This window comes from Hyperoodon ampullatus (genome assembly GCF_949752795.1).
Source record: "Hyperoodon ampullatus genome assembly, chromosome: 3".
Lineage (NCBI taxonomy): Eukaryota > Metazoa > Chordata > Mammalia > Artiodactyla > Ziphiidae > Hyperoodon > Hyperoodon ampullatus.
Window position 1 is genome coordinate 89,041,506 of NC_136916.1, and position 24,743 is coordinate 89,066,248.

The 24,743-nt window shown below is 39.9% G+C and overlaps 1 protein-coding gene across 1 annotated transcript in view; it reads left to right on the forward strand.

The window, feature by feature from the left end:
• Positions 1 to 24,743, forward strand: part of FBN1 (fibrillin 1) — a gene marked incomplete at both ends in the record, with an annotated part of 254,926 nt that overhangs the window by 219,670 nt on the left and 10,513 nt on the right. The window contains 8 exons of the mRNA XM_079700378.1: positions 884 to 1,015; positions 2,940 to 3,065; positions 3,639 to 3,845; positions 5,669 to 5,794; positions 6,051 to 6,173; positions 17,251 to 17,367; positions 17,627 to 17,755; positions 18,522 to 18,641. Of these exons, the coding sequence (XP_079556504.1) occupies positions 884 to 1,015; positions 2,940 to 3,065; positions 3,639 to 3,845; positions 5,669 to 5,794; positions 6,051 to 6,173; positions 17,251 to 17,367; positions 17,627 to 17,755; positions 18,522 to 18,641 (1,080 nt within the window). The remainder of the gene's footprint in view (positions 1 to 883; positions 1,016 to 2,939; positions 3,066 to 3,638; positions 3,846 to 5,668; positions 5,795 to 6,050; positions 6,174 to 17,250; positions 17,368 to 17,626; positions 17,756 to 18,521; positions 18,642 to 24,743) is intronic.

Below are 24,743 nucleotides of genomic sequence, written 5' to 3' on the forward strand. Positions count from 1 at the left end.
AAGGGATATTATAGTCCAAGAATGGGGTAACACATGGAATCTACTTTAAACAATGCTTACTGAACACCTTCAATTTCCAAAGCACTGGACTAAGCTCTGTTATACAAAGATGGGTAAATCCTGGGGATCCTTGAAGAGCTCTGATTTGCTCCTCCCAAAGTCTTAAATGAGCAGATATATGTTCTCCTCAAATGGCTTAAATAGAATTTTTCTTAAAGGTAGGAAAATTCCCTAAGTGAGAGCTCCATGTCACATGCAGGCTAAAGTCCAAAATTTTCAGCTCAGATAATATAACAGGGAAAGATAAAGAGAGGGAAATGCCATAGGACGGAAAGTAATGAATGAAGAAGAGCCACACTTACAGAAAAAAAAGGAAATGGAGTGAAGAACCAGTAGAGAAGAAGATATTTGTGGATGCTTGCCTTTTCCTCAAAGTACAAAAACCAAAACTTTCATTATTATATTTCACAATGATTCTAATATATTATTCTGATATTAAGATATAATCTATTATATTGTTATAAGTATTGTATAATGGAAGCTTTGGTTTGTTATTATATCCGTATGATAATGCTGTTGTTATAATTATCATCATATTATGAAAGCCTTTTGTAAGGCCTTTTTAGTTCAATTTGTCAAAAAGAATTGGAAATCACACTTCCTGCCTTTGAAGAATTTATCAGAGAGAAATTTCTTCATTAAGTTCAAAGGGGGTTAGAAGACTCCTTCCCATCTTGAGACCACCTCCCAACAGTGCAAAAGGAAGTAGATTAATGCTGAAATAGTGTCAATGAAAATTAGTTACTGAATACCATTTTGTGTTTAAAAGGCAGGAAATTAAGGCAGCTCCTTTTATGAATTTGTGGTTGTACATTCTTTCCAGATGAGGATGAGTGTGAAGAGGGAAAACATGACTGTGCTGAAAAACTGATGGAATGCAAGAACCTCATTGGCACATACATCTGCATCTGTGGACCTGGGTACCAGCGAAGACCCGATGGAGAAGGCTGCGTAGGTAAGGGCATCCCCACCAAAGGAGCTTTGAATGAGTGGGAAGTGACAAAGGACAGAAGAGACGTGGGCTCTGGGTCCTTGTGGACACTGTGTTCTTCCTGCCTCTCTTACCTCACATCATGACTTCCTGTAGAGGTCCCCTTGCCTCTCGATTATCTATGAATTCCACCAGCAACATCATTCTCTTCCTCTGAGCTGGCCTTTGCCTGCTTTCTAGGCCCATTTTGCTGCCAGGATTAGAAGACCAGGTATTTCCTCTAGTCCCTTCTTTACTGTTTTTATACTCCTTTGTTGTTGGGGGGTCAGTTCTTTCCACCACATTGGAATACCTCTCTATTGACTTAACTTTCTACCACCACTCTGACATTGAGTCCAGATGCCTGGTCCCTGTGGACCGGGAGCATCACTAGACCACGGGGATCTACATCCAGGGAAACTGGTCTTGTCTAGTTTGAGGCCCAGGCACTGGCATTTTTTTAAAGCTCCCCAGGTGATTCTAATGTGGCTTCAGCCTCGAAAACCATAGTAGACCAGGGATTGGCAAACCACAGCTCTAGGGCCAAATTCAGCCTGGCAGTCTGCCAGCTGTCTTTGTAAATAGACTCATATTGGAACCCAGCTGTAACCATTCATTATTTTCCATGGCTGTCTTCATGCCACAATAGCAGAGCAGAGTGGAGCAGTTGCAACAAGAGATCAAATGGCCTGCAAAGCCTAAACTGTTGACTGTATATTATATAGTAATACTATAACATTACTGTTACTTACAGAAAAAGTTTCCTGACCTCTGCTTTAGTCAGTAAATATAAGAAAAAAATATGAGAAAATTCCCACATGTATCCTTTTCCTTTTTAATATTCAATCACATCAGGAAAGTATATTTTATGTTGTTGGTCAAGAAGCTTAAGAACCTCATTGTCCTCTTACTCTGTAAGATACAGAATTAAACGGAAGTTGAAGAGCAGACTTTCAAAGCACAGAAAAAGCATGTGGGTTTATGATCATACACTGGATCTTCTGGGATCAGTGATTTTCAGCCTCAGGTGCACACTGGAATCACTCAGGGAGCTCAGGTCCCACCTCAGATATTCTGATTTGATTGGTATCAGGGTGGCCTTGGCATTGGGAATTTTGAGCTGTTTTAACGCTGTTCTGAATGTCACCTTCCAAGCCTCTGCCTCTCACAAGGAGATCTCTGCCTCAGGGGCTTGAAACTATTCTCAGTTGGAAGCGCCTAGGCAAATTACTTTACGATCTTTCTAAACACTCATAAGACTCTCCAGCTATTTTAAGGCTTTTTTTAAACCTGGGAGACTGAATTATGATTCCTTGATATTATTGAAGTATTATAATAAGCATAATCTACATTGAATCAGAAGATTAGTATAGATAAACTCCCTCAGGTCAAAACTGACCATCACAGACATTATTCTAGTGAAGTATTGTAATATTTCTTTAACAGATTGATCTTAAGGTTTTTTTTCCTTCATTTAAAATAATCCTTTGAGAATCCTCTACATGTACAGATATGGAAAGTTTTAAATTTTATTAAGTGAAAAATGTAAATGTACCTAAAATGCTATCATCTGTTTAAGTATATAAAAATGCTATCAATTATGTTTTTAAAAGGGTGGAGGTACATGCATGAATGGTTGTGTTTGTTTGTATGGGCATAATTCATCTCTAGAAGGATACTTTAGAAACTGGCAGTAGCACTGGTAGCTTCCCAGGAGGGGAGTTTGGTGGCTGGGGAAAGGGGACGGAGGGGCACATTTGCTGAATATTCTTTTGTACCTTTTGAATTTGGAACAATGTGAATAGGTTACCTATTCACAAACTAAATTTTTAAAAGAAAAAGAATCCATCTTTGTACAAAGCAGACAGATGACTCCTCTTGTTTTTGGCCCTTCAATTAAACCACACAGATGAGAATGAATGTCAGACCAAGCCTGGGATCTGTGAGAACGGGCGCTGCCTCAACACCAGGGGGAGCTATACCTGTGAGTGCAATGATGGCTTCACAGCCAGCCCCACCCAGGATGAGTGCCTTGGTGAGTACAGATGACAGGATGCTTTTGTAACCCCCCACTGGGACACTTGAAACCAGATCTCTTATTTGAAATGATAGAAACTGTTGAAATTTGAGCAAGGGTTAAAAATGTTCATATTTTGGAGATGACTCAATGACCGTGATTGTCCACTGGGTTTAGCACCACCCTGCCGCTAACTTCTTCCTTTGCTAATTGTATCATTGAATCACTTGCTTGGAATTTCTTTCTCAGCTGCCTTTTTAAGCCCTTGATCCTCAGGATCAGTTTCCAAGTGTTTCTCTGACCCCCTCTATAGCAAGACTATTCCCCCATATTTCTGGGAGCAGATAGAGTGATAACCTTGTTGAGGCCAATGCCTTTCTGCCCACTTACTGAATTTCTTGTCTTTCTTATTTTCCCCAGATGTTATCCTTTCTCTCTTACTGCCGTTTCCAGCTTTCCCTTCTTGCTCCTTCTCACCCAGGGTAAAGTGTTAACATCCTTCTTGGGTTTTATATCTGACCAAATTCGGAATACCTTGTTATGCTCCTAAAATTCCCCCAAATTCTCTTTACAATATCATGTCCCTTCCAGACAACCGGGAAGGGTACTGCTTCACAGAGGTGCTCCAAAACATGTGTCAGATCGGCTCAAGCAACAGGAACCCAGTCACCAAGTCTGAATGCTGCTGCGATGGAGGGAGAGGCTGGGGTCCCCACTGTGAGATCTGCCCTTTCCAGGGCACTGTGGCTTTCAAGAAACTCTGCCCCCATGGCCGAGGGTTTATGACCAATGGAGCAGGTACTTTATTTTGTTCTTATTTTTGACTAACAGAGCAGGTACTTCATTTATGGTCCAAAAATACTTTCAGGGAATTTGTTTCATGAAGAACAGATGAGAATACAGAATCTATAATATGGCCTAGGCTGAGTTGCATAGTATAGGTTGACAAAGAGTCTTCATTATGGTATTTTAGATATTCAAGTTCATGTTGCCAAAGTGTCCTTGGTCTGATTAAATTGTGTGTGCTTGAGTCCCTGCCTCTGCATTATGAGTCCTCAACTTTTCAAGCCAAAGTTTGTTATAAGTCAGCTACTGGTTACTCAGAATATATTTTTTTAGATAAACTCTGGAATAAATGATCACTAAATTCCTAAACTAGTCCACCAATGTGTATTTTATCTCATAAAATTGGCTGAAATACACTGCATGAAAGAAGTATAAACAACGCTGATACACAGTCAGCCTTCCATATCTGTAGGTTCCACATCCGTAGATCCAACCAACCCTGGATTGATATCGATTCGAGGCTGATTGAACCTGCAGTGCCAACTATACTATGCCATTTTATACAAGGGACTTGAGCATCCGTGGATTTTGGTATCAGTGAGGGGGTCCTGGAACCAATGCCCTGGATATGGAGGGGCGATTGTATTGGCAATTAAGACAATTGCCTCCGGGAAACTGCAAGTTGCTTGAACTTGTGAGGGATGAGGAGGCTGTTGAGGTGTCTGAGGCAACTGAAAAAAAATTTCAGGTCTGTGTTTATCAACAGTAACTGCAATTGTTTTTAGTCTCATGAAAGAGAAAGGAGAAAGACTTTTTGAGCTCCTTGGGAGGAAATTAGAAGTGAGAGGAGAAGAAAGAGATTAAAGAGGATTTGTGTTCATGTTAGAAAGATGTGGCTAACGGTAGAATAACAGAACTGGATGTGGTAAAAGACAGAATAGATAAGATGGAATGACCAAAAGCAGTTTATGATTCTTCAGAGGATATGAAAATGAGACAGTGGAAAGACTCATTTCTTGAGACCAAGGTGGGTATGCTAAATTGCATTTCAGAGTAAACTTGAAAAAAATCAGGAAAAATAAGAGCTGTTGATAGAAAATGGTTACTTGGCAATCAAAGGCTAAGAACTCACTTGGTATTGGCATCCCACCAAGCAGTAAGGAAACAGATGGGTCAAGATATGGGGGACAGTGTCTTTAATGCCCAATAGTACATATTGACCAAATCTTTCTCCCTGTGGTGGAGCTGTGAATAAGGGTCTCTCTTCCCTAGCAGGCTGCAAAAACTCAGCCCAGTGATCCACTGATGCCTCCCTTAACCAAAGGAGGGAAGTTTGGTCCCATTTCCCCAGTAGTATGCAATTTGTTATTTTTCAGGATTAACTTTAAACACAACAAAAAGAATAGAAAGAAAACTTTCCTTGTTTTGGACATACACTATTAGAAGAAAATGGGATTTCCTTATCAAAAGGATCTTCTGCTGTGATTCATTTATGAGATGTCTGGAGGAGGCAAGCTTGATGGCATGAGATGGAGCAAGGAGCTAATAAATATGTCTAGATGAGATGGTTGTTCTCTGAACCCAATGGAGAAAAACTATAAATTTAGAAGGGCAATTATTAAGTTTTCCCCTATAGTCTAATAAAGTTATTCATTTCCCTTTCAATACAGTTACCATTACATATGAAACATATGCTGTCATCCCTTTGGTTTAATTCCTTAGGTCCATAATATAGTCACACAGTTTTAGTATTTACAGTGAAGTGACCCCTATGTATGAATGTTGTCCATTTTATAATGTCTTTCTCATTTTACTTTTTACTCATTAAATTATAGATATTGACGAGTGCAAGGTTATTCATGATGTTTGCCGGAATGGGGAATGCGTCAATGACAGAGGATCCTATCACTGCATTTGTAAAACTGGCTATACTCCAGATATAACCGGAACTGCCTGCATAGGTAAGTGCTCTATTTCTGATGCTCAGGTTTATTCCAAGGTGGAAATTGTACATTATGGTGAAAAAAAAAAAAACCCCAAACTAAAAATCTAAAAAGCCTATGTAATTTCTTAAGGAAATGTAAGACAGTGATCAAAGACTACACAGAATTTACTTTTTCCTTCCTCAAAACTAGGATTCTTTGTTAGATGCTGTGGGTATTGAGCATTTAGGCATCTTTTTAGATGGGTGGTCACATTGTATCTCTTTGATCATAGATCTGAATGAGTGCAACCAGGCCCCCAAACCCTGCAATTTTATCTGCAAGAACACAGAAGGGAGTTACCAGTGTTCATGCCCGAAAGGCTACATTCTGCAGGAGGATGGAAGGAGCTGCAAAGGTAAAGTAGAATTTTCCTCCACCCACTCATCTGTCTCGTGGGCACATGGTCACATTCCTTGTGCCTTTGAGGGATCCAAAGCTGAAAGACCCTCTCTGCAGGCAAGAAGTGCTTCCCTGGGGTAAGTGCCTCCCTGTGACCCACCTCCTATTCTGGTTGGAGGGAGGCTGAGGCCAGGGAGATTGCAGAGGACCAGTGGCAGCAGCCATCCTCACTGCCTGCCCCATGGGCATCCATGGGGGATATCCATGAGCATCTCAGACAGCAGGGCCAGCTCTCCAAGGCTCAAGTGGATCAGATACCTGATCACATTAATGCAATAAATAGAAAACAGAAAGGATGTAATCAGCCTATTCAATAACTATATAGCCCAGCATGGTCCTGCCTACCTCAGGTTAATCAGTGCCATGATCCTAGAGAACACTGTGCCTAATTAAGTAAACACTTTGTCTAGGTTTTTATTCTGCAAAATAGGGCCATTCCTGACCCTCAGCAGCTTCCTGACCCTCAGCAGCTTATTTGAGACACAGATATTACAAAGAATTAAGAAACATCAAAACTCTCTGCAGAAATTCCTGATCAACCAGAAGTTATCCTTTGCAAAATTATATTGGTATAAATTTGTTCTCGTAATAAGAACTTCACATATTGAGTGAATAGCACAAGTGAGTCAGACTCAAGGATAATTTGAAGAAGGAAAGATAGACCAGATGGCAGGATAAGAGTTAGTGTGTTCTGCCATGAAGCCTGGGAGGAGAAAAAGGGAAGTAAAGGAAGTTAAATGGTAGGATGGAGTGGAAGAGAAGAGCAAAGAGAAGTAGAGCCATCAACCCTTTTCCTCTGTCTGCTGAAAGGGGGAGAGTTAAGAGACAGGTAATACAGGATAACATATGGACAATGCTTGAAATTTCCCTGTGCAGCACAAGTCCTATATAATCCTGCAGTATGGGGAGAGGAAGTTGAGAGAGCTACTCAAAAATTCTGTCTTAAAACATAGAACTTATTCTACATCTGTGGATCACAGTGAGTTCTGGGCAGCGTGAGGCTACAGCTCACAGCCACAAACTTATTTGTGTAAATGAAATACCAGCTTCAGGGGAAAAATGTCTCTCAGTGTGTATACTATCTGTATGAATCAAAACAAATTTACAGCATGTTTCTAACTTGTGGGGGCAGAAAATCCTAAAAATTTCTAGCAATTAAGAAATGGAAAATGAAAATAAATTAAATGTATAGTAGTAGTTATGTTCTTTTACAATGTATTAATATGAAAAACATCTGTAATACTCTGATTTTAGGAATACAAAAAATTTTACAGATCTACTTACAATATAAGACTCTTTCTCCTATTTTTCTCATAAGGTCTAAGTTTTTCTACATACTTGGCATATATGACTAAATATCAAAATGAGTGGTGCATATACATGTATTATTGAAACAGAGGAAAGAGGCTAGAAGGATGACCCCAGGGGAAATGAAGCACCAGCACTCACCCCATGAGAGATGGGTAGGAACCAAGTAAGAGGAAAGAAGGGGATTCTTGGATTCCCCTTCTTGGATGTGAAAACAGCAAGTGCTGCTGTTCTTAATGGTGTAGTTAAAGATAGTATTGTAAGGTTGGAGGCAGAGACAAGATGGTGGGTTAGAAAGATGTGACCTCACCTCTTCTTACGAAAACACCAAAATCACAACTGCCTGCTGAACAACTATTCACAAAAAAACCCCACTGGAACCTACCAAAAAATATACAGTAAGTCCCCTACATATGAATGATTTCCATTCCGAGAGTGCGTTCGTAAGTCTAATTTGTTCATTAGTGCAACAAAGTTAGCCTAGGTACACAACTAACACAATCAGCTATATAGTACTGTACTGTAATAGTTTTATAATACTTTGCACACAAATAATACATAAGAAAACAAACACAAAAAATAAAGAAAACATTTTTAATCCTACAGTATAGAACCTTGAAAAGTACAGTAGTACCAGCTACACCAGTGCTGTTTTTACACTTGCTTCCAGACATCCTGGGCTTGAAATAAAGATACTGTACAGTACTGTATTCTATACAGTACTGTAAAGTACACAAAAGCACAACCACTTGTAGGGGATGCACACACGACAGTGTACACCAGAGACATGAACTAACTTACATGATTGATTGGACATGTGCATGCACGTTTGCATCTTTGAAAGTTCACAACTTGAAGGTTCATATGTAGGGGACTTACTGTATCCTACATCCAAAGACAAAGAAGAAGCAAGAATGAGATGGTAGGAGGGGCGCAATCACAATGAAATCAAATCCCACATGCACTGGGTAGGTGACCCACAAACTGGAAAATAATTATACCACAGAAGTTCTCCCACAGGAGTGAAAGTTCTGAGCCCAACACTGGCTCCCCAGCCTGGGGGTCTGGCAACGCAAAGAGGATCCCCCAGAGAAACTGGCTTTGAAGGCCAGTGGGGTTTGACTGCAGGAATTCTACAGGACTGAGGAAAACAGAAAATATGCTCTTGGAGGTGCACACAAGATCTCATGTGCACCAGGACCCAGGGAAAAAAGCAGTGACCTCATAAGAACCTGGGCCAGACCTACCGGCTGGTTACTGGAGGGGTCTCCTGCAGAGGTAGGGGCGACTGTGGTTCACAGTGGGGACAAACACTGGAGGTGGTGGTTCTGGAGAGTACTGATTGGCATGAGCCCTCCTGGACACTGCCTTTATCTCACCAAGACCTGGCCCCACCCAACAGCCTGTAGGCTCCAGTGCTGGGACAACTCAGGCCAAACAACCAACAGGGCAGAAACACAGCCCCACCCATCAACAGACAGGCTGCATAAAGTCTTCCTGAGTAAACAACTGCCCACTAAACACACCCCCTGACACAGCTCTGCCCACCAGAGGGATAAGACATACCTCCACCCACCAGTGGGCAGGAACCAATCCCTCCCATCAGGAAGCCTGCACAAGCCTCTTAGACAGGCCTCATCCACCAGGGGGCAGACAGCAGAAGCAAGAAGAACTACAACCCTGCAGCCTGCAGAATGGAAACCGCAATCAATCACAGAAAGTTAGACAAAATGAGACAACAGAGGAATATGTCCCAGATGAAGGAACAAGATAAAATCCCAGAAGAACAACTAAATGATGTGGAGATAGGCAATCTACCTGAAAAAGAATTCAGAGTAATGATAGTAAAGATGATCTAAGATCTTGGAAAGAGTGGAGGCATATATTGTGAATATACAAGAAATGTTTAACAAAGACCTGGAAGAACTAAAGAACAAGCAGAGATGAACAATACAATAACTGAAATAAAAAAATACACTAGAAGGGATCAATAGCAGAATAAGTGAGGCAGAGGAATGGATAAGTGAGCTAGAAGACAGAATGGTGGAAATCACTGCCATGGAACACAATAAAGAAAAAAGAATGAAAAGAAATGAAGACAGTCTAAGAGACCTCTGGGACAACATTAAATGCACCAACATTCGCATTATAGGGGTCCCAGAAGGAGAAAACAGAAAGGACCTGAGAAAATATTTGAGGAGATAAATAGCTGAAAACTTCCCTAACGTGGGAAAGGAAACAGTCACCCAAGTCCAGGAAGCATAGAGAGTCCCAGGCAGGATAAACCCAAGGAGGAACACACCGAGACACATAGTAATCAAACTGGCAAAAATTAAACACAAAGAAAAAAAATATTAAAAGCAAGAAGAGAAAAGAAACAACATACAAGGAAACTCTCAGCTAATTTCTCAGGAGAAACTCTGCAGGACAGAAGGGAGTGGCACAATATATTTAAAGTGATGAAAGGGAAAAACCTACAACTAAGAATACTCTACCCAGCAAGGCTGTCATTCAGATTCAGAGAAATCAGAAGCTTTACAGACAAGCAAAAGTTAAGAGAATTCAGCACCACCAAACCAGCTTTGCAAAAAATGCAAAAGGAACTTCTCTAGGCTGAAAAGAAAAGGCCACAACTAGAAACAAGAAAATTATGAATGGAAAAGCTCACTGGTAAAGGCAAACATACAGTAAAGGTAGGAAATCACCTACACCCAAATAGGATATCAAAATGAGCAATGGTGAGAGGAGGAGAGTACAAATGCAGGATATTGGAAATGCATTTGAAATTAAAAGACCAGCAACTTAAAACAATCTTGTTTACATATAGACTGCTATATCAAAACCTCATGGTAACCACAAACTGAAAATCTGCAATAGATACACACACAAAAGAGGAATCCAAGAGAACAAAAGAGGAAGGGAAGAGAAAAGACCCTCAAAAACAAAGCCAAAACAATTTTTAAAACAGCAATAAGAACATACAGATCGATAATTACCTTAAGTGTAAATGGATTAAATTCTCCAACTGAAAGACGTAAACTGGCTGAATGGATAGAAAAACAAGACCCGTATATATGCTGTCCACAAGACACCCACTTCATATCTAGGGACACATACAGACTGAAAGTGAGGGGTTGGAAAAGGTATTCCATGCAAATGGAAATCAAAAGAAAGCTGGTAGCAATACTCATATCAGACAAGATACACTTTAAAATAAAGACTGTTACAAGAGACAGAGACAAAGGAGGACACTACATAATGATCAAGGGATCAATCAAAGAAGACAATATAACAGTTGTAAACATATATGCGCCCAACATAGGAGCACTTCAGTATATAAGGCAAATACTTACAGCCATAAAAGGAGAAATTGACAGGAACACAATACTAGTGGGGGACTTTTAACACCCCATTTTCATCAATGCAGAGATAATCCAGACAAGAAATCAATAAGGAAACATAGGTCTTAAATGACACATTAGACCAGATGGATTTAATTGATAGTTACAGAGCATTTCATCTGAAAGCAAGGGAATACACATTCTTCTCAAGTACACATGGAACATTCTCCAGGATAGATCACATGCTGGGCCACAAAGTGAGCCTTAGTAAATTTAAGAAAACTGAAATCATGTAAAGCATCTTTTCCAACCACAACACTGAGATTAGAAATCAACTAAAAGAATGTGGAGGTTAAACAATATGCTACTAGGGACTTTCCTGGTAGTCCAGTGGCTAAGACTCTGCACTCCCAATGCAGGGGGCCTGGGTTCAATCCCTGGTCAGGGAACTAGATCCCACATGGTGCAACTAAAGATCCTGCATGCCACAACTAAAAGATCCCACAAGTAGCAACAAAGATCCCACGTGCCACAACTAAGACGCAGCACACCCAAATAAATATTTAACAATATGCTACTGAACAACCAATGGATCATTGAAGAAATCAAAGAGGAAATCAAAACATACCTAGAGATGAATGAAAATGAAAATGAAAACACGACAATCCAACACCTACGGGATGCAGCAAAAGCATTTCTAAGAGGGAAGTTTATAGCAATACAATCTTACCTCAGGAAACAAGAAAAATCTCAAGTAAACAACCTAACCTTACACCTGACGCAACTAGAGAAAGAAGAACAAACAAAACCCAAAGTTAGTAGAAGGAAAGAAATCAAAAAGATCAGAGCAGAAATTAATGAAATAGAGATGAAGAAACAATAGAAAAGATCAATGAAACTAAAAGCTGGTTCTTTGAAAAGATAAACAAAATTGATAGACCTTTAGCCAGACTCATCAAGAAAAAAAAGGGAGAGGACTCAAATCAATAAAATTAGAAATGAAAAAGGAGAAGTTACAACTGACACCACAGAAATACAAAGGATCATAAGAGACTGCTACAAGCAAATGTATGCCAATAAAATGGACAACCTAGAAGAAACAGACAAATTCTTTTTTTTTTTTTTTTTTTTTTTTTTTGCGGTACGCGGGCCTCTCACTGTTGTGGCCTCTCCCGTTGCGGAGCACAGGCTCCGGATGCGCAGGCTCAGCGGCCATGGCTCACGGGCCCAGCCGCTCCGCGGCATATGGGATCCTCCCAGACCGGGGCACGAACCCGTATCCCCTGCATCGGCAGGCGGACTCTCAACCACTGCGCCACCAGGGAGGCCCAGACAAATTCTTAGAAAGGTACAATCTCCAAAGACAGAACCAGGAAGAAACAGAAAATATGAACAGACCAATCACAAGTACTGAAATTGACACTGATTAAAAAACCCCCAACAACAACAACAAAAAAACCCAACAAACAAAAGTTCAGGACAAAATGGCTTCACAGGCAAATTCTATCAAACATTTAGAGAAGAGTTAACACATATCCTTCTGAAACTGTTACAAAAAAATTGCAGAGGAAGGAACACTCCCAAACTCATTCTGTGAGGCCACCATCACCCTGATACCAAAACCAGACAAAGATACCTCCAAAAAAGAAAATTACAGGCCAATATCACTGATGAACTTAGATGTAAACATCTTTAACAAAATACTAGCAAATCCAACAAATACAACAATACATTAAAAGGATCATACACCATGATCAAGTGGGATTTATCCCAGGGATGCAAGGATTTTTCAATATCTGCAAATCAATCAGTGTGATACACTACATCAACTAATTGAAGAATAAAAACCATATAATCATCTCAATAGATTTGCATAAAAATGCAAAAAGTAAAAATGCAAAAAAAATTTTTTTTGAATTTTAAAAATATTTTTATTAATATACATGTATTTGATAACTTCGAATTTAGAACACTTAGAATCAGCATGAACAAGGTAAACTACACTTCAATGACAAAGATTTGAAATGGGGGAATAGATACTGTAACTGGTTCATATTAACCTCCCCTTGCAATCTGTATCTGTATCTTGTCCGGTGAAAACTTGATTTACACAGCTCTACAAGTGCAGTATTTTTCTAACAACCCATTTTGTAGTCTCGGAACACTTTTCAGTTAAACTGATTTAGATGTTTAAAGATGAAAAATAAGAAATTTGCACTCTAAATTTGAATATCTAATTCACATTTCTTTACATTAATGTAAAGCAGGAACAATTTACAGTAAACACAAAAACTATTCACGATAGTAGTAATAACAGTTCACATTTTTACTGAACACTTCTTGTGTTAGCCAGGCCCTGCACTACGCATCTGAACATGCAATTTCACATTTTATTCTTCAACAAATTGAAGAATAAAAACTATATAATCATCTCAATAGATTTGCATAAAAATCAAAACCTATTTATGATAAAAAAAAAAAAACTCTCCAGGAATTGGGCATAGAGGGAACATACCTCAACATAATAAAGCCCATATATGACAAACCTACAGCTAACATCATATTCAATGGTGAAAAGCTGAAAGCCTTTCCTCTAAGATTAGGAACCAAACAAGAATGTCCCCTCTTGCCACTTCTATTCAACATAGTTGTGGAAGTCCTAGCCATAGCAATCAGAGAAAAAAAAGAAATAAAAGGAATCCAAATTGGAAAAGAAGTAAAACATGTTACTGTTTGCAGGTGACATGATGCTATACATAGAAAATCCTAAAGATGCTACCAGAAAACTACTAGAGCACATCAGTGAATTTGTTAATGTTGCAGGATACAAAATTAATACACAGAAATATGTTGCATTTCTATACATCAACAACAAAAGATCAGAAAGAGAAATAAAAGAAACAATCCCATTTATCATCACATCAAAAAGAATAATACACCCAGGAATAAACCTACCTAAAGAGGCAAAAGAACTGTACTCCGAAAACTAATAAGACACCGATGAAAGAAATTGAAGATGACACACACAGATGGAAAGATATACCATGTTCTTGGATTGGAAGAATCAGTATTGTCAAAATGACTGTACTACCCAAGGCAATCTACAGATTCAATGCAATCCCTATCAAATTACCAATGGCATTTTTCACACAACTACAACAAAATATTTTAACATTTGTATGGAGACACAAAAGATCCCAAATAGACAAAGCAATCTTGAGAAAGAAAAACGGAGCTGGAGGAATCAAGTATAGTCTCACTTCAGACTATACTACAATGCTACAGTCATCAAAACAGTTTGGTACTGGCACAAAAACAGAACTATAGATCAATGGAATAGGATAGAAAGCCCAGAAATAAACCCATGCACCGATGGTCAACTAATCTATGATAAAAGAGGCAAGGCTATACAATGGAGAAAAGACAGTCTCTTCAATAAATGGTGCCTGGAAAACTGGACAGCTACATGTAAAAGAATGAAATTAGAACAGTCTTGAACACCACACACAAAAATAAACTCAAAACGGATTAAACACCTAAATGTAAGACTTGATACCTTAAAACTCTTAAAGGAAACCATAGGCAGAACACTTTGACATAAATTGAAGCAACATCTTTTTCAATCTGTCTCCTAGAGTAATGGAAATAAAAATAAAAATAAACAAATGGGACCTAATTAAACTCAAAAGCTCTTGCACGGCAAAGGAAAAACCATAAACACAACGAAAAGACAACCCACAGAATGGGAGAAAATGTTTGCAAATGATGCGACCAATGGGATTAATCTCCAAAATCTACAAACACCTCATGCAGCTCTATATCAAACAAACAAAGAAACTACCCAATCAAAATATGGACAAAAGATCTGAATAGACATTTCTCCAAAGAGAAATGGAGAAATGTGCCCCTTGGCCACACAGATGGCCAAGAGGCACATGAAAAGATGCTCAACATCACTAATTATTAGAGAAATGCAAATCAAAACTACAGTGAGATATCATCTCACACCAGTCAGAATGGCCATCATCAAAAAGTCTACAAATAGTAAATGCTGGAGAGGGTGTGGAGAAAAGTAACCCTTCTACACTGTTGGTGGGAATGTAAATTGGTACAGCCATTATGGAGAACAGTATGGAGGTTCCTTAAAAAACTAAAAATAGAGCTACCATATGATCCAGCGATCCCACTCCTGGGCATATATCTGGAGAAAACCATGGTTCAAAAGGATAATTGCACCCCAGTGTTCATTGCAATGCTGTTTACAGTAGCCAAGACATGGAAACAACTAAATGTCCATCAATAGAGGAATGGATAAAGAAGATGTGGTACATATATACAATGGAATATTGCTTAGCCATTAACAAGAATGAAATAATGCCATTTGTTGGAACATGGATAGACCTGGAGATTATCATACTAAGTGAAGTAAGTCAGGCAGAAAAAGACAAATATTTCAATATGATCAATTGCTTATCAATATAAGCAATATGATACTGCTTATATGTGAAATCTAAAAAAAAAATCATACAAATGAACTTATTTACAAAACAGAAACAGACAAACTTAGAAAACAAGCTTATGGTTACCAAAGGGGAAAGGTGGGTGGGAGGGACAGATTGGGAGTTTGGGATTGATATATATACACTACTGTATTTAAAATAGACAACCAACAAGGACTTACTCTATAGCACAGGGAACTCTGCTCAATATTCCACAATAACTTAAATGGGAAAAGAATTTGAAAAAGGATACATGTATATGTATAACTGAATCACTCTGCTGTACACCTGAAAGTAACACAACGTTGTTAATCAACTATACCTCAATATGAAATAAAAAAATTTTTAAAAATCACTGAATTGTCCCCCTCACCTGTTGGCAGGTAAGCTTCAGTAACCGTGTGATGGTGCTCTAGCAAGTCCCCTGGGGTCATAGAGAGGGGAGGCCACCTGCTGGCAGAAGACATACAGCTGCCAATCATGCAGAAACCAGAAAAGCAGAAACAGCAACTCCCCAGCAATGGAAAGAGCACAGGATTGGCTCCTTTTTAAGAGATGTCAGCACTGGGAGAAATATGGGCTGTTCTTAAGTTCAGGTCCACTCCAGATATTAGTCTAGCCAGGAACTGGCACTGATTTGCAGCTCCAAGCACAGCTCTGTATACAGTGATAAAAGAAGATCACAAGAAAGGGAGGGAGGCAGGCAGAGAGCCAGGCAGGAAGGAAGGTAGGCCGATAGATTTCTAAATTCTCTGCAGTTTTTTTTTTTTTTTTATTAAAATTCAACTAAAAGCTGGAACACACTTTGTATCTCTTGAAGGTTTAAAATAGCTATGGAGTTCAGAAAGAGCCACAAGCTCTGGCAGTGAGGAAGGAGGCCTGGTCAAAGTGGAGGATTTTATTGAGAAGTGGAAAATAATGTTGGATAAATACTGTAGGCAGTCTTTAAAAAAATGGCTACTGGTTTATCAGAATGATTTTTTTCTTTCCTTTGTTTCCTTCCTGATTACTCAATTTTGTTTTATCCAAAGGAGAATCTAAACAAAAAAGTTAGTTTTGTTTGGTTTGACCTGGTTGACTAGCTCATTTGAGAAGATTAAAAACAGCAAACAGGAAAGAACCAAGCAGAGAAATTCATTTCCACCCTCAACATTTTTTTTTTAATTAATTTATTTATTTATTTATTTTTGGCTGTGTTGGGTCTTCATTGCTGCAGGTGGGCTTTCTCTAGTTGCGGCGAGCAGGGGCTACTCTTTGTTGCGGTGTGCAGGCTTCTCATTGTGGTGGCTTCTCTTGTCGTGGAGCACAGGCTCTAGGCACGCAGGCTTCAGTAGCTGTGGCTTGTGGGCTCAGTAGTTGTGGCTCACGGGCTTCAGTAGTTGTGGTGCACAGGCTTAGTTGCTCCGTTGCATGTGGGATCTTCCCGGACCAGGGCTCAAACCTATGTCCCCTGCATTGGCAGGCACATTCTTAACCACTGTGCCACCATGGAAGCCCAACATTTCTTTTTATATTTTAACTTGAATAGATCTTTTCAGTGCTTTGGAAATTTTTGAGAATCCTTAATCTTTTATTTCATTTTTTAATTCATTTAAATTTTATAATTTATTGGACATTTCTTTGCTGAGAAATTTCTGCATTCCTATAACTAAAGGGAATGGGTTTTTCTTGGATCCCCAAAGAAATGCATTTTTGGTCTGAATTGAAACCATGCTTTATCTTTCAAACCCTTATCTCCTGGGTTCCTCCTAGTCATTTGCTGTGGCTCTCTTCTGACCAGGTCATTTGAGATGTAGAAAAGAAAACTCAGAGCTGCTCCCTAGGGCAGCTTCTAGGTACCTGGGCTTCAGCTCAATTCCAATGCCCATCTTGCATTTTCTTATAGATCTTGATGAGTGTGCAACTAAGCAGCACAACTGCCAGTTCCTGTGTGTTAACACCATTGGCAGCTTCACATGTAAATGTCCTCCTGGATTTACCCAACACCATACTGCCTGCATTGGTAAGTGGGAGGGGAAAAATCCTATATGGAGTGCAGCTATTCCTCTAAGGGATTGTTTTCGAGCACTTCTGCTGTTGGAATAAGAAGATAAAACTCAAAAAATATGTGAGTACATGTATGTGTGTCTCTGTGTGTGTGCATGAGTGTATGTGAAAAGTTATTGGCCTTTTCTGAGCAAATCACCCTTCTTTCTTTTAAACAACACAAAGACAGCTTTGGGGAAGTTTCACCCTCTCCTTTCCCCCACTGCTTCTTACAGATAACAATGAATGCACCTCTGACATCAACCTTTGTGGGTCTAAGGGCATTTGCCAGAATACTCCTGGAAGCTTCACCTGTGAATGCCAGCGGGGATTCTCACTTGATCAGAGTGGTGCCAGCTGTGAAGGTGAGTAGAGCCCTTAGCTTGATCCAGCTGGTCGGTCCTTGTGGAGGTGGCCTGTAAACACCTGCATCATCGTCCTCTATGAGACATCAGAACTGAGCACAGGGGAGATAGCCAGCTGAAGATGGGAAATGTTTTCTCTAGTTTGCACGGGTCCCATATCTTAGAGATCCATCTTTTGTCTCATGCTTGATTGTGTCCATAACACATGCTTCTCCTGAATATAACAAGACTTTTTCTGCTCAGTTGTTAATTTAATCTAATAGGGAATGACCCAGTCAAGAAAAATAGCTAGGTTCCTGAATTTGACTAATTTTCTAGTCACTGGATCCAGAGTCTTAGCAGGATTCCCTCAATGTGGATTAAATATGAGGAATAGCTCTTCTGCTAATATATGATTAAATGTTTTACTTATATTTTTTAGGATTTTGTTTTTGTACTGACATTTTGGTTTCTAATTCTGGCACAAATAAGGAAATATAAATAATTTACACAGCTGTCTCATAGGTGCTCTTGTGCCTTGCGTTAGTTTCTTCATCATTTTTATTTGTGGACTTTACCAGGGATATATGAATGTTTTTTTCCTTGGACTTATCAAAAGCTCCAGAGTAGATATTCTTGAAGTTTCTGGTGGTAGAATAATTTTTTAAGGATGAGATTTCTTACTAAAATTGCCTTTCACTTTCATATGCATATAAATGTTGCTTCAGAGAACACCTCTGAGACAAGGATTGATGTGACTTAAAGGCGACTCTGCCTTCCTTTTCAGATGTGGATGAGTGCGAAGGAAACCATCGCTGCCAGCATGGCTGCCAGAACATCATTGGGGGCTACAGGTGCAGCTGCCCCCAGGGCTATCTCCAGCACTACCAATGGAACCAGTGTGTTGGCAAGTAGTTTTCCCTTGTTCACAAGATGAATTGCTATCAGCTCCTATGAGTCAGAAAATTGCTTTCTTTCTAAAAACTTTCAACTTGTCATTGAAGCAACAAATAGTCATTTCAAATTGTCCATACCTGTTGAATCCAGAAGGAAGTCACAGCCTTTGCAAAGTAGTAAACTAAGGAAAAAAAAATAATGATAAAGGGTATTTTGAGGGCATTTGAAATGAAATGTCCCCAGAATTCCTTGACTCCCAATATCCCCTTGCTCCCCTGCTTCATTGCTAGTCATCAGCCCACATGGAGTTCTCTTCACCTTAGAGGCCAACAAAATCCTGCTTCTGACTGTAGTTTATCAGCCAGTGAGAGGCTGTTATGAGCAACTTTTGGCCAGAAGACGCAGAAGTGGTTCCATTGAGTGCTATACATCTTTGGGGGCAGAGTGCAAGCAGCAAACACAGAAAGTTTTTTTTCAGGATTGCTAATTTGTTTTGAATAATAAGGGAGTCCCCTAGAATCTCCCATTAAATTGAAGCTGTCATTTTTGATTCCACAGTATCATAGGAAAATAACTCTTAATGCACATCAGAGAATCCCGACATTGCAAATTTAGAGGGACCCCAATCCATCTAGCCCAAGCCCTTTGTTTTACTGATGAAGGCTTAGAAGCCCAGGAAGGAAAGGTAGTCTGTCCTTACCGGTTCTTTGGTGGCAGGACCAGAGCTAGAACCCAAGGCTCTTAACTTCATGTTTTAGGGCCGCCTTTCTAGTGTCACCTTCACTTGTTTTTTTTTGTTTTTTGTTTTTTTTTTTATTCAGCAAGTAGTACTGCAAGCTTTGTGCTCTGGTGACCTGTTTTGGCTGCCACTCTCTTGGGTACAGAGCCCTGCTTAGCAAAAACAAAGAGCAACTGCCTTCTGGGTGGCTGCTCCACATTGCAACGCTTGACTTTACTCCAAATGAAGACACATTTAGTACGTGTTCATTTATCAAACACACGTGTGTCTCTCTCATCTGGTTTGATTCTTTACAAGATGCAGTTTTGCAGAGGTGAGTAGTGTTGGCTAAAATAACCACAGTGCTAGAGTTTAGGCTGCACAGCTTGCTGATTAGCTGTCTGGTTTTAATAAAGAGCCCTTTGTTACCAGCTCAGGAAGGTCTTGGATTTTAATCACCAGTTTCTGACATTGTTCACAGAACTTCCAGCATGAGCTTTGTTGATTCAATACCCAGCATATGAGCCTATCTGCCCTTATTACGTAGGTCCCTTGAATGAAATTGGAGCTGTGGAGAAGAGTATAAAAAAGGTGAGGTCTGTCACTGCTGGGCCTTAACCCTCCTCTTCCTACACTCAGTCCAGAAATAGTAGAGATAGCCAGGTCATGCCCTCATTGCCTGGAGATTCTATTTTGGCCCCTTGAAGATCATCTCCTGCCTGGGACTTGTAGAAGAATGAGTCTATTAGGAAGTGGGAAGAGAGGGAAGGATCAAGATGGCAGAATAGGAGGATGTGGAGCTCACGTCCCCCCACAAACACATCAAAAATACATCTACATGTGGAACAACTCTCACGGAAAACCAACTGGAAACTGGCAGAAGACTTCTTATTCAACCAAAGTGGCAGGAAAGGTCTCCATGAAGCTGGGTAGGGTGGAAAAAATAAAATAAAAAAGAAGGCATTGGGATGTGACTGGAACCCCTGGGACGATCTGTGAAGAAGGGAAGGTCCACGTGGACAGCCCTCACCCTGAGGAGCTTCCTTGTCTGCTGGGACAGATGGAGGGAACTGGACTCTGCTTGTGAGGAGTGCACATGTGCCGGCTTGCTAGCAGTCAGGGCGGAGAAAGACCAGCACTGACAGCTGCCACCTTGCCACACTTCTCAGTCTGAAACTCATGTGGGGCTGGGCTGCCAGTATAAGCAGTGACTAAGTGCTGAATCTCAGGCAGGGGAGGGTCTGGCCATGGTGGATTTTGTCAGCACACACACCAGGTGGTGCCACAGAAACACATGACTTGGGTGGACAGGCCCTGGAAAGGAGTATGCAGAGGTTGTTTCCTGGCAAGAGCACTCATCTCCACCCATTCCACCCCACAGCTTGGAGCCGGATCTGGGGTGGGCAGGTCCTCAGAGTGGCCTGTCACAGAGGCAGTCCAGGTTCAAGACAGTAGCACAACCACCTCGATTCCTGCAGCCACAGCACCCTGGCCTCCAGCACCAGCCCACTCCACACCACAGCCTAGCACTAGGTCTGGGATGAACACAACAGAAAGGGACACAACCTTGGGCTGCTTCTCAGTAGAACCATGGACACCTGCATTGGTGGCACTTAGGTTTGCTATGACCACACGGGCCTTACTTGCTTCAGCAGTCACCTCCTTTGGGACAGAGCACACACTCAAGGGCTGGAGCCTGACCAAACCTGACCCTCAGGGCTTCTACTCCAACAACTGTAGAGCAGACACCACCCTGACAGGGCTGTGACAGCCACAGAACAAAAAGGAGGCCCCACCCAACATCCAGTGCAGGCTATGGATGCACAACACCAATCACATCCTCTATCAAAGGAATAATGGCCAGCACACTCTGAGGAAAGACGTGGCTGGCATCCATACCATAAATAGCCTTCTCACCAAAAATATTGGAATCACGCAGTCTATAAAGGGATGCTCCCACATAAAACACCCCTTCAAGACCACAGTAGATAACTTTCTCTGTCTCTATGAATTTAGGAGAAACAGCATAGGAAAACCACAGCATAGAAAAAGCATAGGAACTATTCCCAGTTAAAAGAACAAGAGAAACCCCCTGAAAAAACAGATAATGAAATAGACCTCACCAGTCTACTAAACCCAAGTTCAAAAAGGAGGTAAGAAAAATGCTAAAGAATTAATAAAGATTATCAATAGATATGAAGATTAAACAATGAACTAGAAACTATAAAGAGGAACCAGTCAAAATTAGACAACTCAATTGCCAAGATAAAAACCAATCTAGAAGCAATGAATAGCACAGTAAATAACACAGAAGAACAAATAAGTGACCTGGAGGACAGAATAATGGAAATCACCCAATCAGAACAGCAGACAGAAAGAAAAGTGAAAAAAATGAAAGCAACATATGGGGCCTATGGGATGATACAAACGGTGCCAATCTACACATAACAGGGGTTCCAGAAGGAGAAGAGAGAGGGAAGGGGATCTAAAGTGTATTTGAAGAAATTATGGCTGAACACTTCCCAAACCTAAAGAAGAAAACAGATATCCAGATACAGGAAGCACAAAGGGTCCCAAACAAGATGAAACTAAACAGACCCACACCAAGACATATCATAATTAAAATGGCAAAAGTTAAAGAGAGGATTCTAAAGGTAGCAAGAGAAAGATTCAGTTACAAGGGAACCCCCATAAGACTATCAGCTTATTTCTCTGCAGAAACTTTGCAGGCCAGAGGGAGTGTCATGATATAATCAAAGTCTTGAAAGGGAAAAACCTGCAACCTAAGATACTCTACACTTGGCAACATTATAATTTAGAATACAAGGAGAGAGAAAAAATTTCTCAGATAAACAAAAACTAAAAGAATTCAGCAATACTAAACCTACCCTAAAAGAAATATTGAGGGAATTCCCTGGTAGTCCAGTTGTTGGACTCCATGCTTCCACTGCAGGGGGCATAGGTGTTATCCCTGGTCAGGGAACTAAGCTCCCACATGCCATGTGGTGCAGCCAGGAAAAAAAAAAAAAAAAAGAAATATTGAAAAGTCTTCTCTAAATAGAAAAGCAAGAATCTATAGGAAAGGGATAATCCCAATAGGAAAGGCAAATATATAAGAGGATTGAGGATCATTTAAGCCAGTACATAGATTAAAAAACAATCAAAAAATTGTTTTTTAATTTTGGTGATTATATCTACAATTAATAGCAAAAGCATAAACATGAAGATGTAAAATAGGACATCAAAATCACAAAATTTGGAGGAGGGGCCTAAAAACTGTAGATTGTTTAGAATGTGTTTGAGCTTATATGACTATCAGTTTAAAGCAAGTAGATATAGTTATGGGTCAACATACTTGAAAACCAGGGTAACCACAAATTAAAAACATAAAATAGATTCACAAAAACCAAAAAGAAGGAAACTCAAACATAATATTTAAAAAACCATCAAACCACAAAAGGAAAAACAAAAAAGAAGACATGAACAAAGAAGAACTACAAAATCAACTGGAGAACAAGGTTTAAAATGACAATAAGTACATACCTCTCAATAATTACTTTAAATGTCAATGGACTAAATGCTCTGATCGAAAGACACAGTGGCAGATTGGATAAAAAACAAGAACCTAGGGCTTCCCTGGTGGCGCAGTGGTTGAGAGTCCGCCTGCCAACGCAGGGGACACGGGTTCATGCCCCGGTCCGGGAAGATCCCACATGCCACAGAGAGGCTATGCCCGTGAGCCATGGCCGCTGAGCCTGCGCGTCCAGAGCCTGTGCTCCGCAACGGGAGAGGGCACAACAGTGAGAGGCCTGCGCACCACAAAAAACAAAAAACAAACAAACAAAAAACCAAGAACCTATAATATGCTGCCTACAAGACACTCACTTCAGGGAGAAAGACACATAGATTGAAAGTGAGGGGATGGAAAAAGATATTTCATGCAAATGGAAATGACAAGAAAACAGGGGTAGGAATACTCATATCAGGCAAAATAGACTTTAAAACAAAGTCCATAAAGAAAAAGAAGGACATTATATAATGATAAAGGGATCACTACAAGAAGAGGGTATTACACTCAATAATACATGCACCCAATATAGGAGCACCTAAATATATAAAACAAATACTAACAGACATAAAGGGAGAAATTGACAGGAATACAATGATAGGAGACTTTTACACCCTACTGACACCAATGGACAGATCTTCCTCAGTGAGGCAGCAGAGGTCCTAAATGACACAACAGACCAGTTGGACTTAATGGATATCTACAGGACACTACATCCAAAACAAAAACACCAGAATACACATTCTTTTCAAACGCACATGGAACATTCTCTAGGATAGACCACTTCCCAGGTTACAAAACAAGCATCAAGAACTTTAAGAGAATATAAATTATTTCAATCATCTTTTCTGACCACAATAGTATGAAATGAGAAATCAACCACAGAAAGAAAAATGGGGGGAAAAAATGAACACATGGAGACTAAACAACATGCTACTAAAAAACCCAGTGGGTTAACAATGAAATCAAAGAAGAAATCAGAAAATACCTCGAGACAAACAACAATGGAAACACAATCTTACACAATCTATGGGATGCAGCAAAAACAGTTTCAAGAGGGAAGTTTACAGCGATACAGGCCTTCCTCAAGAAACAAGAAAAATCTCAAACAAACAACCTAACCTACCACCTAAAAGAATTAGAAAAACAACAAGCAAAACCTAAAGTCAGCAGAAGGAAATAATAAAGATCAGAGAGGGAATAGAGATTTTTTTAAAACCCAGAAAAGATCAATAAAACCAAGAACCGGTTTTTTGAAAAGATAACCCAAATTGACAAACCACTAGCCAGGCTCACCAAGAAGAAAAGAGAGGACCCAAATAAACAAAATAAGAAGTGAAAGAGGAGAAATAACAACTGATACCACAGAAATACAAAAAATCATAAGAGAATACTATGAACAGTTTTATGCCAACAAATTGGACAACGTAGAAGAAATGGGCAAGTTTTTAGAAACATACAGCCTGCCAAAACTGAATCAAGAAGAAACAGATAATTTGAACAGACCAATCACTAGAAGTAAAATAGAATCTGTAATGAAAAAAAACTCCCTGCAAACAAAAGTCCAGAACTGGACTGCTTCACTGGGGAATTCTACCAAACATACAAAGAAGAACTTATACCTAGCCTTCTCAAACTATCCCAAAAGATTTTAAGAGGAGGTAACACTCCCAAAGTCATTATATGAAGCCACCGTCACCCTGATGCCAAAACCGGACAAAGACACTACACAAAAAGAAAATTACGGGCCAATATCTTTGATGAATATAGATGCAAAAATCCTCAATAAAATATTAGCAAACTGAACCAACAATACATAAAAAGGA